Here is a 15,846-nt window from a genome sequence, read left to right on the forward strand (position 1 = left end):
CCGCGCGCTGTTCTCGGACCGCGGCTCCGCGGCGCTCATCGTGTTCGGGCTCCTCTCGCTGCCGCCGCTGCTGGTGCTCGCCTCGGCCGTCCGCGCCCGCCTGGCCCGGCGCCTCCGCCCGCTGCTGCCTCCGCCCGCTCCGACCCCCGGACCCCGCCGCTCCCCGGGGCGCCCCGACGGGGAGGGGCAACTCTGCGCCTGGGTTTGACCCGGTGCCGCTTCGAAACTCCGGGAGGCCTCCGATCGCGTGGCCCGGCCCGGGAGACTGAGGGTCGCGCCAGCTCCTGCCCCAGGCAGGGCCCGAAGAACCCCGGCTGCGACCCCGGCCTCCCCCGCGCGCAGCCCCGCCCCGTCGCGGAGGGGAGGGGAGGACAAGGGGCGCAGGGCCAAGCCCGGCAGGCGGCTCTGGAGGGGCGCAGGCCCCAGCCTCAAGGCCTCCCGCACCTGCCCAGGCCCCGGCCTCCAGCGTCCAGGGCTGTGGGGCTCCCTGGGGAGACCGCCGGGCTCGGCCAAGCCCAGGGTTCCAGCAGGGCTGCCTGTGGCCAGGCTGGCATTTGGACAGGCACCAGCCTCAGCCCACTGCCCTAGCAGCCTCTGCGATCTCGTCTGTGACTTTGGTGCTCCTAGGAGGGCCTGCTCTCGCCCGCCCGGCCAGGTGTAAGCCACTGGTGCACAACATTCTTCACCAGTTCCGGAAATCCCTCAACCGTGATCTCCAGTTCCACCAGGAATTCCTTCTCCACACCCTCACCTTTTCCTTTTTCCCCCATTGTCTCCTCCGTTTAATCTGCTCATTAACTAATCCATTTTATCTTAAATGATTATGTTAACATATCCGGGCCAGGCACCTTGGCTCAGGCCTGTAATCCCAGCACTTTGGGAGGCTGAAGTGGGCAGATCACTTGAGGCCAGGAGTTTGAGGCCAGCCTGGCCAACATGGTGAAACCCCATCTCTACTAAAAACACAAAACTTAGTCAGGCTTGGTGGTAATCCCAGCTACTTGGGAGGCTGAGGCAGGAGAATCGCTTGAACCCAGGAGGCAGAGGTTGCAGTGAGCTGAAATCACACCATTGCACTCCAGCCTGGGCCACAAGAGCAAGACTTCCTCTTAAAAAAAAAAAATTAGCTGGTCATAGTGGTGCACGCCTGTAATCCCAGCTACTCAGGAGGCACAAGAATTGTTTGAACCCGGGAGGCAGAGGTTGCAGTGAGCTGAGATGGCACCACTGCACTCCAGCCTGGATGACTGAGCAAGACTCTGTCTCAAAACAAAAAAAAAAGTTAACATATGTAAAAGTTACATCTGATAGTTTTAGATTTGTCTGATCTTTTTTTACAGTCTGTTGGTACTGCTTACTTTTTGAATTACAGTGTCTGCTTCTTAAACATGTTTCACATATAGCTATTTTATATTCTATGTCAAAGAATTCCAGTTTCCTCGTCTTTGGGGCTCTAAATCTGTGACTGATTGTTTCTACTGATTCTTATCAGTACCACGGTGTTTCTCTGAACCTTTGGAAATATTCCATTGTTAGCCGTTATCTGTGACAGTTCTGAGGTCCAGCCTGGGGATGCTTCCCTCCAGAGACTATTCCTCTTCCCAAGCGAGACCGCCCTGTGCCCCCTCGGTGACCCTGAGTCCTCTGGTTTAGCAGCCTCTATGCAGAGAAGCACACTCGTTCCCTGGCCACAGGCTGGCTCTCTGTCCCTGTGTGTGTCCAAGGAATTCTCTGCTTTCCCAGCCAGTTCCCTTCATCATCCAGGCCTCCGAACTACTCTGTCTATTTGTTTACTTAGAGACAGGGTCTTGCTCTGCCGCCCAGGCTGAGTGCAGTGGTGAACTCACAGCTCCCTGCAGCCTCGACCTCCTGGGCTCAAGTGATCCTCCTGCCTCAGCCTCCCAAGTAGCTGTGGCTACAAAGTGCATCACCATGCCCAGCTACTTTTAAATTTTTTGTAGAGACGGGGTCTCATCGTGTTGCCCAGGCTGGTATTGAACTCCTGGGTGCAAGCAGACCTCTCGCCTCAGCCTTCTGAAGTGTTGGGATCACAGGCGTGAGCCACCCCTCTGGGCTTTATTTATTTTTGCTGTTTAATTTTGGGGGAGCCTTGGAGATACTGACTTTCTTGGAAGCCCAGCAGTCTGTCACAAATGTGTGCTCACAGTCCTTTATCCAGAAGCTGGATGTAGCTGGAAGGCCTTTTAAGGGATCTGGTACATCACATTGTCAGCAGGGCTCAGCCTGTGACCAGCAAGGTCTGGGCTCCGTCTGGGGCCAGGGTCGAGGCTCATTCCGTGGCCTTGAGCAGAGCCTGGTGTGTGGCTGGGTCAGGTCCAGCAGAAGCCCCGGGGTTTTCCGGCCTCCATCGGAGTCCAGCTTTGATGCCTTTCCTGGTCAGACAGGAGCCGGGCCAGGGCCAAGTTGCCAGGATGGCTTCCCCTGGGCCGGGCCGCCACCTTCCTTCCCCTCCTGCCACCAGGGGTTGCAGATGAGAGCTCTCCAGGGAAGCTCCTGGCAGAGGATCCGCCTGGCCCCAGAGCCGTGAAAACAACAGCTGGGCCCAGTGGGGGTGGGGCGGCTGAACGAGAGGCCGGCCCCCTTTGCTGCTGGGCAGGGGCTTCTGTCCTTCACAGCTGCCGCGGGCGCCTCTTTCCAAAGCTGTATCCAGCTTCCCAGGCCCACTCCGAGGCCCCGCACCACCAGGGAGGTTGAGGGCACAGAGCAGCAATGCCTGGCCTCAGCCCCAGCTGCATGACCAGCTCACAAAGGAACACCTTCAAGGGCCTGCGGGTGGTTCAAAGAGGGGTGTAGGAATGTGCCCTGCAGAGCAGAGGCCTGGCTGCAGAAAACACGCGTGGAAGGGGTGGTGCAGGAAGGCCAGAGCCCGGGTGCCCACCGGGCAGGGGCCCCGCCCCTGGGACAGAAGTAGGCTGGGCCCTGGCAGCTGGCGGGAGGCCGCTGGTTCTTCCTGGCACTGTCCTTGCCTGACCTCTTTGGTGGGTCCTAAGTGGCTACCTTATTGGCCATCACCTGGGAAGCCAGGAGGAGGCAAGAAATGAGGGAATGTGGGGCCCTCTTCCAAGGCTCTCCTCCTCAAGGCCCAAGGTATACAGAGGGCCTTCGCCCACCCTTCCAGCCCTGTCTGGGCAGGACCCCACCCAGACCTCACAAATCTCTCCCAACTTTTGCTCAGCATGGTGCCCATGATGGAAACCACCCCCCACCCTGCTTCAGGGCCCTGGGTCCCCAGGCCAGCCCCCACCCTGAGGGTGCCTGTCTACCTCTTCCCCCAGAGCCCCTCCCCCCACCTGAGGGCAGGAGCCGTGTCCCAGTGTTTCTGCTGCAGCTCTCCACTGGCATGGGGGCCCGAACTCCTTGGGTGGAGGAGCCAGCTGCAGGATGGCTGTGGGGACCTCTGCCTGGCGTTCTTTCCCAGTGGCTGGGGTCCCTGCCCTGCCCAAGAGGGAGCCCAGCGTGTTCATGTGTGTGCATTTGTGCGTGTGTGTGCGTGTGCGTACGTGTGTGTACATGTTTGTGTGTATGTGTGTGCCCGTGGCTGTGCGTGTCCGGTCTGCGTCCCCATCATGCCTCACGCTGGGGCAGGGAGGCAGTAAGGACTTCACCCCACTGGATGGAGCAAGCTTCCCACCTTGCCCTGACATTCCCTGATTCACAAAACATTTCCTGGGAGCACAGTTGTTGGCAAGCACACCCACAGACTGAGCAGCTGGGGCCCCTCAGATGCGGCTCTCTCTGTCCCTGCAGCCTGTGCTGGCCTGCCCCTGCCCCCAGGCCTATAAGCTGGGCAGGCTTCAGGGCAGGAACTCCCGGGGTGGGTAGGCCGTTCTGAGGTCTAAGGCCCCTTCTCCCAGCCCCACCCTAGCCGCCTCTGGGGAGTCCCCCGTGGTGTGTGGCCAGAGGTCAGTCCCTCCCTGCTGCCTCCTCCCCAGCCCCGTCCAGGCGCCTGGGAGTTTCGGGTCTGCTCAGGGCTGTGGCCTGAGCCTGTCTGGACCTGTCTGGGGAGGGGGCAGCCTGTGGTCCTCCTCTCCCTTTCAGGGAGGGGTGTCCCAGCAGAGAGGCAAAGTGAGGGAACCCACACCAGGAAGGGGCTCTGCTGTTGGAACAGGCGGCCACACAGGCTGGAAACCCTGGGCCGTTCAGGCCCTGCTGTCACTTCTCTCCGCCTGAAAGACTCTTTCTCGAGTACCCCTTGTGTGCGTGTCCCCAGTGACCCCCTGTTCTCATAGGGAAACAAGTAGACGTCATCCTTCCACGTGGGCACGGCCCACCCCTCCTAGCCTGGCAGTGCTGGCCCAGCGCCTGCGTGTCCCCAGCGTCGAGGCTGGGGTGCGGCCGTGCCTAGCACACAGATGACGGATTAATGGACAGACACAGATTGGGGAGGCTCCCGCCCCCTGCCCAGGCTGCTATCCACCAGGTGTCTGCCACCCCAGCTGCCGCTGGCATGGGGGACTGACTAGGGGTCAGCTCTGGGGCCAGAGGGGCAGACCTGGGCTCCTGGGAAGTGAAAAGTGAATCCCCGAGGCCCCCAGGACCTGCCCTCAGGCCCTGGCATGTCCTTGACCCCATTGAGCAGTTGGGTGTAGGAGCTGGGTGGGCCCTGCTCTCTTGGTGACCCCTGCTCTGCCCCACTTACTGTCCGGGGGCTCAGGCGCACCCCAGAGTGGTGCCTCAGGCCCGCACCGACGCCCTCACAGCCCCTTCCCATCTCTGTTCAAGGGTGTGCATGAACACTTTGTGAGATACACGAAAAACAGCAGTAAAAGGCCCTGGCTGTGGGACCGGGCGTTCTGCCCTTGGCCTGGGTCCGGGTGGGGTCAGAGGCCCCAGGAGCTGCCCTTTTCCCTGGGGTCAAACACGACCACAGCCAGCTGGGGACAAAAGGCCCTTCTTCTGCAGACACTGGATTGTGCGGAGGAGGGAGCATTCCCAGATGCGGGTGGGGGCAGGGGCGGTGCCGGGTGAGAGCAGCGTCCCGGCTTCCCGGAACCCCCTCCACCTGCCTGCAGACAGACCAGCAGGCCCGGCTGGCTCCAGGAAGTGAGGCAGAGGGACTCCCACAGCCCAGGCCAAGGCCGTGGGGGCAGGGCAGCCACAGCCGCTCCAGGCTGCTCTCCACCCTCGGGGCCCCAGGCCGCCATGATCAGAGGGGGCTGTGTCTGCAGGGGGCAGAGGGCTCGGGGCCAGGACCCACGGTGATCTGGCCTGACCCGCCCTTGCCTGTGCGTGCCTTTCCCCGGGCCCTTCTCCCTGGAGAGTAGAGGCTTCCGGCTGTTCTGTTTGTGCTTCCTCCGCTGTCTGCCTCAAGTCCGGCTGGGGCCCTGACACTGCACCTCTGGCTGACCCCATGCTCCCTGGGACCCTCTGTCTGTCCATGTCTCTCCTCTGGGGTGGAGTCATCGGGTGGGGAGGGGGACGTCGGGATGAGTGCTGAAGGCTGAGTGCCACGGCAGAGCAGAGCACGGGACAGAGCTGATGGGGAGGGTCCCCAGCAAGAGGGCCTCCAGGCAGGACTGGGAGCAGGGCAGGTGGCTGAGCTTGGCCCAGGCTGAGTGGAGGCCAGGCCTCCTGCGCCTTCTCCCGAGATGGTGAGCCGGAGGGCGGAGTGCCGCGGCTTCCTTGAGGGCCTGAGTCACAGCCAAGAAGACCCGCTCACTTTTTCCAGAAGTGAGGAAAACTTCTCCCTCAGCCCAGCAGGGCAGGCCGAGGTGTGACTGCTGGGCAGGGGTGGGGGACAGTAGGCCCCTGGCTGTGAGCAGAGCAGCCGACTACCCAGGGTGGGGGACAGCGGTGGCCAGCTCCCTGCCTGACCACCTGGGTGTGCCTCCGCTGGGCCTGCAGCTGGCTCCTGGTCAGACCCCAGGTCCTCCAGCTGCTGCCGCCTTGAGCGTCATCTCCACAGCAGCCCCGGCGACTGGGGGCTGGGGGCCTGGCGAGGCCCCTCAGAGTGGCACAGCTCACACTCTGGGAACCCAAAGTCCCCCCTCTGGGCCCAGGCGGAAGCACCAGGCAGTTTCTGGTCCCTGCCAAGGCCTGAGGTCTGTGGAGCCCAGCCAGCACCTCTACTGCCAAGATCCCCGGCGGGGGGGGGGACGGGGGGCGCCGGCGGGGACACAGCTCTCCCTTGTTCCTACCGCCAGCTCCTCAGACTCAGCTCCTCAGCCTGCTGCTTCCTTTTTTAGGCAAAGTAGAGCTCTGGCCGGCCGCACGCCCAGGGGTGTCTCACCTGCCTGAAAGGGAGGAAGGAAGGCCAAGGAGCCCCATCCGCTCTCCTGCGGCATCCTCCAGGAGAGGGTGGGGAGGGAGGGGACATCCTGGCAGACACCCCCATGTCCCCTGCCCCCAGCTCTGAGCTGAGGAGGCCCCGGGAGAGGGCCATGGCTACTCTGAGGGAGGGAATGCTTTGCTTCTTGGGAGGGTCAGGGTGGGGTTCTCTTAGGCCTCAGCTCCTGTGCAAGGGACACCACCAGCCTAGTACCACCTGAGCTGGGCAAATCTGCCCTGGGGGACCAGTGTCCCTCAGGACGCCCCCCGAAGCCAGCCACCTCTAGTCTGGACCTCACCGAGACCCTGAGACCCAAGAGCTCCTGCCTGGCTCACCAGTGGGCCCCTGCAGTCCTGCTGGGGTGTGTCCTGGGTCCGGGGTCTGGGCCCCTTGTTGGGCAGGGCATATGGGTCCCAGGCCCAGGGTGGTCACACTGCACAGGGCCTGCACCAACCATCTCTGCTCCCATGCTTCTTCCTCCAAGAAGCCCAGGTGGGGTGGGAGCCTCTAGTCTCTCAAATTCTTGTCTTCTGTCCCCTTCCAAGGTACTGTGTCCTTCTAAGTTCCACTCCAAGGCCATTCCAATCCCTGCTGGTCAGTCCCTGGGACACATGCCCCAGTCCCTGAGATACCTACCCCCCCAACCCTGTGGCCAAGGTGAAGCCAGGGCGTGGGCCTTGTAGCGGGAACTTGTTTTTTTGGTGCCACTGTCAGCCCCTGGGGTTCTCTTGGGCCTGACTGCAGGGACCCCAGCACCCAGAGTCACGGCAGTGGCGGGCATGGGGAGGGCCTAGCTTGGGACCTCCCTGCTCAGCTCCACAGGCTGCGGGTCGCAGCGGGTGGAGAGAGCGGGGCCCACAGCCTTGGCCAGGAAGAGGGAGGCTGGAGGGTCTGTGCGTGCCCACGCGTGCGTGCCTCGGTCGAATCTCGACGGGTGGCGCGTCCCTGCGTGTCCCTGCGTGTCGGGATCCGCTCGCGCGCGCTTCCCCGGAGGCTGTGCACGTGGCCCTCCGCTCGCGCAGGAGGGCGTGGGCGTGGCCTCGGCGTGGGTGTGGCCGTCCGGGGCGGGGCCTCCCGGGGGCGGGGCCGGCCTGGTCCGCGCCGCGACGCGCCCTGCAGCCCCGCGCGAGCCCGCTGCCGAGCGCCCCGTCCCTCGCGCGCGATGCTCCCCTGGACGGCGCTCGGCCTGGCCCTGAGCTTGCGGCTGGCGCTGGCGCGGAGCGGCGCGGAGCGCGGTGAGTGCGGAGGGCGGGCGGGCGGCCGTGCCGGGGGCTCCTGGTGCCCGCTCTGCGCCGCTGCCCGCCCAGGGCCGTCGCTGTCCCCGCTGCGGGCGGCCGGGGAGGCTGCGGGAGCCGGGCCGGGGCGCGGCGGAGCGTCCTGCTCACCTGCGGCGGGCGGCCCGGGTGCTCCGGGCGACACCGCCCGTGAGCGCTGGGGCGTAGGGGCCGGCCTGGCCCGCGTACCTGCGGGATCGTGGGCCTGGACGGGAAGACGGAGGTGATGTCCGTCCAGGGGGGCTCCCCTGCCTCAGTTTCCCTACCCTTGAGAGGACCCTTAGTGAAGGGATGGTAGGGAGGTTGGAGTCGCCCCATGCACTGGGGAAAACCGCAAAGCCCAGACTAGAATTGAGGCACGCTGGTGCCCTGGCTCCGTGGGGACGGCCGTTGGGGGGGCATGAGCCCCCACCCCGGCGGTGCCGGGAAGAAGGGGGAAGCCTTCGAGGGGTTGGTCATGCTTTCAGGCTGCTGGTGGGTGTATCTTGCTGTTTGAGTCCAGATGGGCTGGAGGATGGAGGCCAGGGGAGGGGGCACCATTTGTTAGGTGGGGTCTGGGCTCCAGCCTGACCATCCCAGGGTGCTCATTGCTCAGCCTCCAATACCCTCCCCTGCTGCCCAGCATGCTTCGCCTGGATGCTGAGCAGCGGCTGAACTCCAGCCTCAGGCTGCTCCTCTGAAAGCCATTGCCCAGAGGGAGCAGCCCTGCCGCCTGAGTCCAGGCCCGGTGTCACCACCTGCTTGCAGGGTGTGAGGGATGGGAAGGTGTGGGGGCTTGGAGCGGAGAGTCACTCTCTCACAGATCAGACACCAGCCCAGAGAGAGCCCTAGACCCCACAGCCGGTGTGTAGAGTGAGACCCCGAAACGCACAGGCCACTTGCTTAGCTCACAGTTCCTCTTTCCCCCAACCTGGGACCTGCGGGTGAGGGCAAGCACTCACTTAAGGAAAGCTGAGGCCCTGGGGGACCCCGCCTTGGTGTGGGTCTGTCTGGGGGGCCCACACCTGAGGCTGGGCACTCCTTTCCCCCAGGTCCCCCAGCATCAGCCCCCAGAGGAGACCTGATGTTCCTGCTGGACAGCTCTGCCAGTGTGTCTCACTACGAGTTCTCCCGGGTTCGGGAGTTTGTGGGGCAGCTGGTGGCTCCTCTGCCCCTGGACACCGGGGCCCTGCGTGCCAGCCTGGTGCATGTGGGCAGCCGGCCGTACACCGAGTTCTCCTTCGGCCAGCACAGCTCAGGCAAGGCTGCCCAGGATGCGGTGCTCGCCTCGGCCCAGCGCATGGGCGACACCCACACTGGCCTGGCGCTGGCGTATGCCAAGGAACAGCTGTTTGCTGAAGCAGCAGGTGCCCGGCCAGGGGTGCCCAAGGTGCTGGTGTGGGTGACAGATGGCGGCTCCAGCGACCCTGTGGGGCCCCCCATGCAGGAGCTCAAGGACCTGGGCGTCACCGTGTTCATAGTCAGCACTGGCCGGGGCAACTTCCTGGAGCTGTCGGCCGCTGCCTCGGCCCCTGCTGAGAAGCATCTGCACTTTGTGGACGTGGATGACCTGCACATCATCCTCCAAGAGCTGAGGGGCTCCATTCTCGGTAAGCGGGAGGAGGCAGGGTCCAGGGGGGCCCTAGCTGGGAGCTGCAGGAGGAGAGTCTGGGTTGAGACTTGGGGAAAATCTCTGATCTGCAGAGCAGCGGCCAGGGCCTCAGGGCTGTGGTGCCTCTGGGGCGCAGGGCTGAGCGAGCAGCTTCTCTGTACACGCTCTCCACTGGGTGACCCAGGCGCCCTGCTGAGACGGGGGCAGGCTGGAGTCGCCACCTCGACATGTAGCTCCCTGCTGACCGGTCCAGCCCAGACCTGGAGGCCCCATGGAGAAGCTTCCCAGGCTGGGAACTCTGCAGATAGGCCTAGGAAGAAGCTCCCAGGCTGGGAACTCTGCAGATGGGGAACACGTGCTCCTGTGCATGTCCACCGCATCTGGAGCGGGGAGAGCCAGGAAGGTTAGACACTGCCCCCCAGAGCACAGGGCAGCTCTCCCGGGTGGGGACAGCCACTGAGGGCTCTGAGCTGCTTCGGACTGCAGGCCCACCGTGAGGATTTCCTGAGAAGCCAGACAAGGGAAGGCCTGAGGCAGGAGCTGAGCAGCTCCATTGGCTTTTTTCTGGACCTCCCTGCCCCAGCTGGGCCCCGAAGGAGGCGGGCTGGAGAGGAGGAACCTGGTCACTGGCTCCCAGGCTGTAGCCACTGACATGCCACTAACCGCGGTTCTCACCAAGTCTCCGCCTGTGGGTTAATCATCCACCCAGAGCCGGAAGGGGTTGGATTGTGGGTTGGAGAGAGGTGGAGGGCCCTCCCCAAGGTTTCCCCAGGGACGTCTGACCCCTAGTGGCCCCCTGGGTCACCCAGTGCAGCCGGGCCTGGCGCGGACCAGGACGAAAGGGTGCCTTCAGCAGCGGGGCAGGAAAAGCCAGAGGCTACAGTGCAGAAGGGCCAGGCAGTAGGGTGGGGGCTCCTGGAAAAGGGGCCTGGTCTGAGGGTGGGGGACGGGAGGAAAGTGGGCCAGGCACCCAGCACTACAGAAGGAGGATCCCGATGACTGTGACCCAGCGTAGACATTTATGAGCCTGCCACAGCAGGGTCACTCAGGGGTCATGTGGGGCTTGGCGTTCCAGGCCCAGGAGTCTCCCTCCGGAGTACCCCACCCCACACTCTCCTGGGGACCTGGGGCAGACAGCGCCTCCGGAACCTCAGGGCCTGCAGCTCAGGGAGCCGGGCTGAGCTCTCACCGGGGCCTGGCCACTTGGGCTGGGGCTGGTCCTCTGCTCTCAGGCACCACTGTTGACCCTGCCATCTGTGAGAACCTTTGTTCTGGTCACTGATCTGGCCACTGCACCTCTCCACAAAGGACTGGGTTTGGGGCTGAGGGAAGCAGGGGCGCTTCTGACCGGGTCTGAGGGGCTACACCCCTTCCTCCGTCCTCCCCCAGCCAAGGCACATTCTGAGAATCTGCAGCATTGGACGAGGGGCCCCACCTTTCCTAGTGGGGCCTCCAGTCTCCAGAACTTCCCCATCAGCCAGGGCCGCCCTCCAGGTGCGGAGGAGGAACTGACCCCTGTCCCCTGACCCCCGGCACCACCCACAGACGCGATGCGGCCGCAGCAGCTCCATGCCACGGAGATCACGTCCAGCGGCTTCCGCCTGGCCTGGCCACCCCTGCTGACCGCAGACGCTGGCTACTACGTGCTGGAGCTGGTGCCCAGTGCCCAGCCAGGGGCCGCGAGACGCCAGCAGCTGCCAGGGAACGCCACGGACTGGACCTGGGCCGGCCTGGACCCGGACACGGACTACGACGCGGCGCTGGTGCCCGAGTCCAACGTGCACCTCCTGAGGCCCCAGCACCTGCGAGTGCGCACGCGGCCAGGCGAGGCGGGGCCGAGGGTCGGGGGACCGGAGTCGGGGGCTGCGCCGGTCCCCACCCAGCCCGTGGCCCTCCCCGCCCCGGAGGAGGCCGGCCCGGAGCGCATCGTCATCTCCCACGCGCGGCCGCGCAGCCTCCGCGTCAGCTGGGCCCCGGCGCTGGGCGCGGCCGCCGCGCTCGGCTACCACGTGCAGTTCGGGCCGCTGGAGGGCGGCGCGGCGCAGCGCGTGGAGGTGCCCGCGGGCCGCAACTGCACCACGCTGCAGGGCCTGGCGCCGGGCACCGCCTACCTGGTGACCGTGACCGCCGCCTTCCGCTCGGGCCGCGAGAGCGCGCTGTCGGCCAAGGCCTGCACGCCCGACGGCCCGCGCCCGCGCCCACGCCCCGTGCCCCGCGCCCCCACGCTGGGCGCCGCGAGCCGTGAGCCGTGAGCCAGCTTGCCCGCCCCGCCGAGAGGGCCGGCGCCGACCTCAGGGCCCCTGTGTCCCGAACCCAGCGCGGAGGCGGCCAGCGTCGAGGTTTTGCCCGGGAGACGACGGGTGCAGGCCCGGCCTTTCCCCACGCGGACTCCGCGCGACCCCGGCCCTCTGTCTCCCCGCGGCCGCAGGGCTCCCTGCCTGGCGCCTGCCCTCCAGGGCTCGGGCCTCGCCCGGAGGGACCCCGCAGCAGCTCCGGCCCATCCCCGCCCAGAGTCCAGCGTGGTGTGGACCTGTGGGTGGTGTTGAGAACATCAGAGATAGGACTGTCCGGGGAGGAACCCAGTCAGACTCCCACGTGTGAAGTAGGCCGTGCCCCAGGTGGCAGGGCTGGCCTGGGGGAAGGCAGCTTGGGCCCTGGGTGTTGGCAGAAAGTGGAGGGAATCACGGCAGAAGCTGGCCCAGGTCAGGTCCCCAAAGGCTTCTGGAGAGAAGGAAGGGCAGGTAGGAGCACAGGGATGCTGAGGGTGTGGCCAGCATGCCCAGCCGGCCGGAGGGCAGTGCCTGCTGGGGACGGTGGCCCTGCCGTCATTCCCAGGACGCCAGCTGGGTCCAGCTAGCAGCCACTGGGAAGCACAGGAATGGGGCAGAGCCGGGCATTCAGGACTGTGGGGACAGGAGGCGCCCCCCACCCCACTGGAAGCCTTCCCTGGTGTGGGGACACTTCCCAGGGCTGCAGGGAGGATGCTGTCCAGGGAGATGAGGTCTCACCATTCGTGCAGGGTCCTGTGTCCTCTTTTGGCTGTGAGGGGTCATACTCGCTGCCCTGGGGCCCGAGGGTGAATCATCCAGGGTGGGGGTGCCTGGCTAGGTGCAGCCCCACCCCGCCCCACCCCCAGGACCGCGGCATCACGCAACGCTCACCTTGCCTCTTCTCCACTAACGTACCAGACTTTACAATCCAGTAAATCAGATGTACACCCAGCCTGCAGTCTCGTTAGGATGCTTTACTCCTCCACAAACACACCAGCCATGGGCAGGACAGCTGGTGAAGGTCTCCGCCTGTTGGGGTGTCTGGGGAGAGGAGGTGGAGCCACCCCCTCCCTGGGCCAGGCCTCCTTGGCCCCCCTGTGCATCTTCTATTCAGAGAGCCTGGGCCCCCTCCTGTGGGGCTTGGCCTGGGGCAGGTGGCTGGAATGCAGAGGACAGGGGTCTGGGCCCTCTCTGCAGGGACCTTCCCACCGCAGCCTCTGCCGCCACCCACAGCCCTGGGCCCAGCCCCACGAGGGCTCCCTCTGCTGGCAAAGCTGCACCCTGCACCGCATGGCCCCCCTGCCCCTTTCCCCACGTGGACTCCGCCTGACCCCAGGAACTGCAGCATTGAGGTGGTCTCAGTCCCTCTCTCAGGCCTGGTGGGCGTTGTGCCAGCGGACAGCCGGCCGTGGCACCATATACTCAGAACCCGGCTCTGTGTATCCTGTAGCCCCACCAGACACCCCACGCTGCACTGCCCACTGGCTGGGTGTGGTCACCATTCGTGGAGGGCCAGCTGGGGTCAGGCTCACCACCCAGAGTTTGCCCTCGTGTGTGACGATGCCTGAGTCATGGGATGCCCCCCTGCTTGTGTGTGCATTGGGTGTGTGTGGGGGGACTCTGCCGGCTAGGCATTGGGTTCTCCTGAGCTCCCCTCAGCCGCCACGTCAGGCCACGGAGGCCTGAGCGGGACCCGTGGGCTGTGTGTGTTGCTGCTCACAACTGCACTGCTGGTCAGCAGGTGGCCAGGGTTGCAGGCCCGGGACTCGGCCCCACCTCCTCTGGAGGGGTAGAATCTCCTGCATGTTCTCCAGAGTAAGGGCAGATCTGAGCCCATGGTTACCCCAGAGGAGATGCCCCCTTGCACTCTGAGCCCAGGCCCAGCTCACAGAGCGCCCTGCGGGCAGCTGCAGAACACCAGGGACTGGTTCCTGACAGTCAGACTCCCGTGACAAGCTCCACCTCCGCAATCCCAAGGGCAGAGCCGGCGGGGGAGGGGGCCAGATGCAACCCTGCTCCCTCATACCCGGCTGGCAGAGGCTCTGCCTCCTCTGCTCATCTCTGGACACCAAGGCCCAGCATAGCACAAGACCTCACGGGAAGGGTGAAAAGGCACTGCCACCTCCATCTCCATGCCAAGGAATGCCCCTTCCAGAAGCCTGGAAGTGCTGCCCCTTATGTAGCCCCAGGCATTTTAAAGTCTTTGAATCTGGGGGTCCGGGTGCGGTGGCTCACACCTATAATCCCAGCACTTTGGGAGGCCGAGGCAGGTGGATCACCTGAGGTCAAGAGTTCGAGACCAGCCTGACCAACATGGAGAAACCTCGTCTCTACTAAAAATACGAAATTAGCCGGGCGTGGTGGCGGCACCTGTAATCCCAGACACTCGGGAGGCTGAGGCAGGAGAATCGCTTGAACTCAGGAGGCAGAGGTTGCGGTGAGCCGAGATAGTGCCACTGCACTCCAGCCTGGGCACCAAAAACGAAATTCTGTCTCAAAAACAAAACAAAACAAAAAGCAGGAGACACACAGCTAGTGCACTGGAGCTGACCTTCCTAAGCTGTCCTCCCTCTGGCAGAAGGCTATCATGTGGACTGCGCTCTGGGAATTGGACTGGGTTTATTACGGTCACTATGGAAACAGGCAGCAAGCTTCCCTGGGTGGTTCCCAGCTGTGTGGCACACTCTTGGACACCCCACCTCCCAGAAACCTGCACTCAGACCCCAGGGGTAAGACACCACACCTGGCAAATTTCTTTTTAGGGATGGGGGTGTTGCTGTGTTACCCAGGCTGCTCTCTAACTCCTGACCTCAAATGATTCTCTTGCCCTGCGGGAGTGCAGATAGGGACCACGGCACCCTGCCGCCCTGCTTCTTTTGTATGCCTCTCATGAATCAGTGCACTCGGGGGAGCCCTGGCAGGGGTGACGGGTTTCAGGGAGCCCTGCTTTTGGTGGGTGCTGGGGAGGGACCAGCAACCCAGGGCCCTATGCTGGGCACTGTGACTCAGGAGGGCCATGCTGGGAGCTCTTCTTGTGGTTGTGCCAGGGCCTGCCCGGTGGGGAAAGAGTCCATGCTGGCTCAGGCTGAGACCAGAACTCCTGGGTCCTTTTGGAAGCTGGAGAGAATGAAGGGGAATGGGATCAGCCCCGCCCTCCTGAAGGCCAGGCCCCCTGAGAAGAACGAGACTGCAGAGTGATGTGGGGGGCTGGCAGTGAGTTCTCAGGTGTAAGAGGGCACGCGTCTGCACAGGCATTGTCCGTGGAAGACGTGCCGCTGGCCACTGCAGCCTGGGTCCTGGGAAGCCCTGGGGCGGGTCACTGGGGGCCAGAGGCCACGCTGGGAGGTCACTGTGCTGATATACCGTGCAGCTCCCTGTCCCCAGAGGTTTGGTCAGATGCAGAGAGCTCAGAAACCCATGCGCTGCCTGGATGCTGGCAGTAGAGCACTATACCCACTGCCCGGGTGGGGGTTCCTGCTGGCCCTGGCTTCCGGAGGCAGCTGCCTCTCGGTCTTGGCTCAAGGTCGGGCCGGAGGCGGCCGGGCTCTCCACCTGCATCTTCGACTACACGGTCACTCCTCCAGGCCTTCAATGCCGGAGGACTCTTCAACAGGAAAACTCTGTTTTCAGGGCAGGGCTGGGTGCCGGGGTGGGCGGGGGAATCCCATCAGCGAGATGGTGCAGTACGGTGCACAGAACCTCATACCTGTCAAGTGAATGTAAAATGCTTTCTTAACTTTGTGTCCTTAGGAAGGGTGTGGGGTGTTGGTTTACGGAGCAAACAGAAGAGCAACCTTGGCATTGAGCTCCAGAGAGCTGACCCCTGGGACCTGCCGCGCCTGGAGGGAGGCACTTCACCTCTCCTCGCTCTGTCTCTTTTTCCTTTTAGAGGCAGGTTCTTAGTCTGAGCCCAGGCTGACGCGCAGTGGTGTGATAATGGCTCACTGCAGCCTCGGCCTCCCAGGCTCACATGATCCTCCTGTGTCAGCCCGTCCAGTAGCCGTTCCCTACAGGGCCCTAATTAGCCCCAGAGGCGTGCACCACCATGCCCAACTAATTTAAAAAATTTGTTGTAGGCCAGGCATGGTGGCTCATGCCTGTTATCCCAGCACTTTGGGAGGCCGAGGTGGGCGGACTGCCTGAGCTCAGGAGTTGGTGACCGGCCTGGGCAACACGCGGAAACCATCTCTACTAAAATACAAAAAACAAATTAGCTGGGCGTGGCGGCGTGCGCCTGTAGTCTCAGCTACTCAGGAGACTAAGGCAGGAAAATTGCTGGAACCCAGGAGGCGGAGGTTGCAGTGAGCTGAGATCACACCACTGCACTTCAGCCTGGGCAAGAGTGAGACTCTGTTTCAGAAAAAAAAATTTGTTGGGCCGGGCGCGGTGGCTCAAGCCTGTAATCCCAGCACTTTGGGAGGC

General features: G+C 64.0%; 2 protein-coding genes across 3 annotated transcripts in view; both read left to right on the forward strand.

The window, feature by feature from the left end:
* Nucleotides 1-285, forward strand: part of TMEM88B (transmembrane protein 88B) — a 2,555-nt gene extending 2,270 nt beyond the window's left edge. Inside the window, exon 3 of the mRNA XM_017542586.2 lies at nucleotides 1-285. This exon is cut by the window's left edge and continues 6 nt beyond it. Within this exon, the coding sequence (XP_017398075.1) occupies nucleotides 1-208 (208 nt within the window). The 3' untranslated portion in view covers nucleotides 209-285.
* Nucleotides 286-3,715: 3,430 nt separating this feature from the next.
* On the forward strand, nucleotides 3,716-12,377 carry VWA1 (von Willebrand factor A domain containing 1). Of its 2 annotated transcripts, none has more exons than XM_037743491.1 (3): nucleotides 3,716-3,835; nucleotides 8,595-9,152; nucleotides 10,700-12,377. In XM_037743491.1, exons 1-3 carry the CDS (start codon nucleotides 3,745-3,747, stop codon nucleotides 11,404-11,406), a joined length of 1,356 nt encoding a protein of 451 aa, XP_037599419.1. In that variant the 5' UTR covers nucleotides 3,716-3,744; the 3' UTR covers nucleotides 11,407-12,377. The 2 variants fall into 2 exon arrangements, with proteins under 2 accessions (XP_037599419.1, XP_017398076.1); XM_017542587.2 differs by lacking the exon at nucleotides 3,716-3,835 and adding an exon at nucleotides 6,447-7,524.
* Nucleotides 12,378-15,846: the final 3,469 nt, after the last annotated feature.

Source organism: Cebus imitator, unplaced genomic scaffold, assembly GCF_001604975.1.
Source record: "Cebus imitator isolate Cc_AM_T3 unplaced genomic scaffold, Cebus_imitator-1.0 Scaffold145, whole genome shotgun sequence".
Lineage (NCBI taxonomy): Eukaryota > Metazoa > Chordata > Mammalia > Primates > Cebidae > Cebus > Cebus imitator.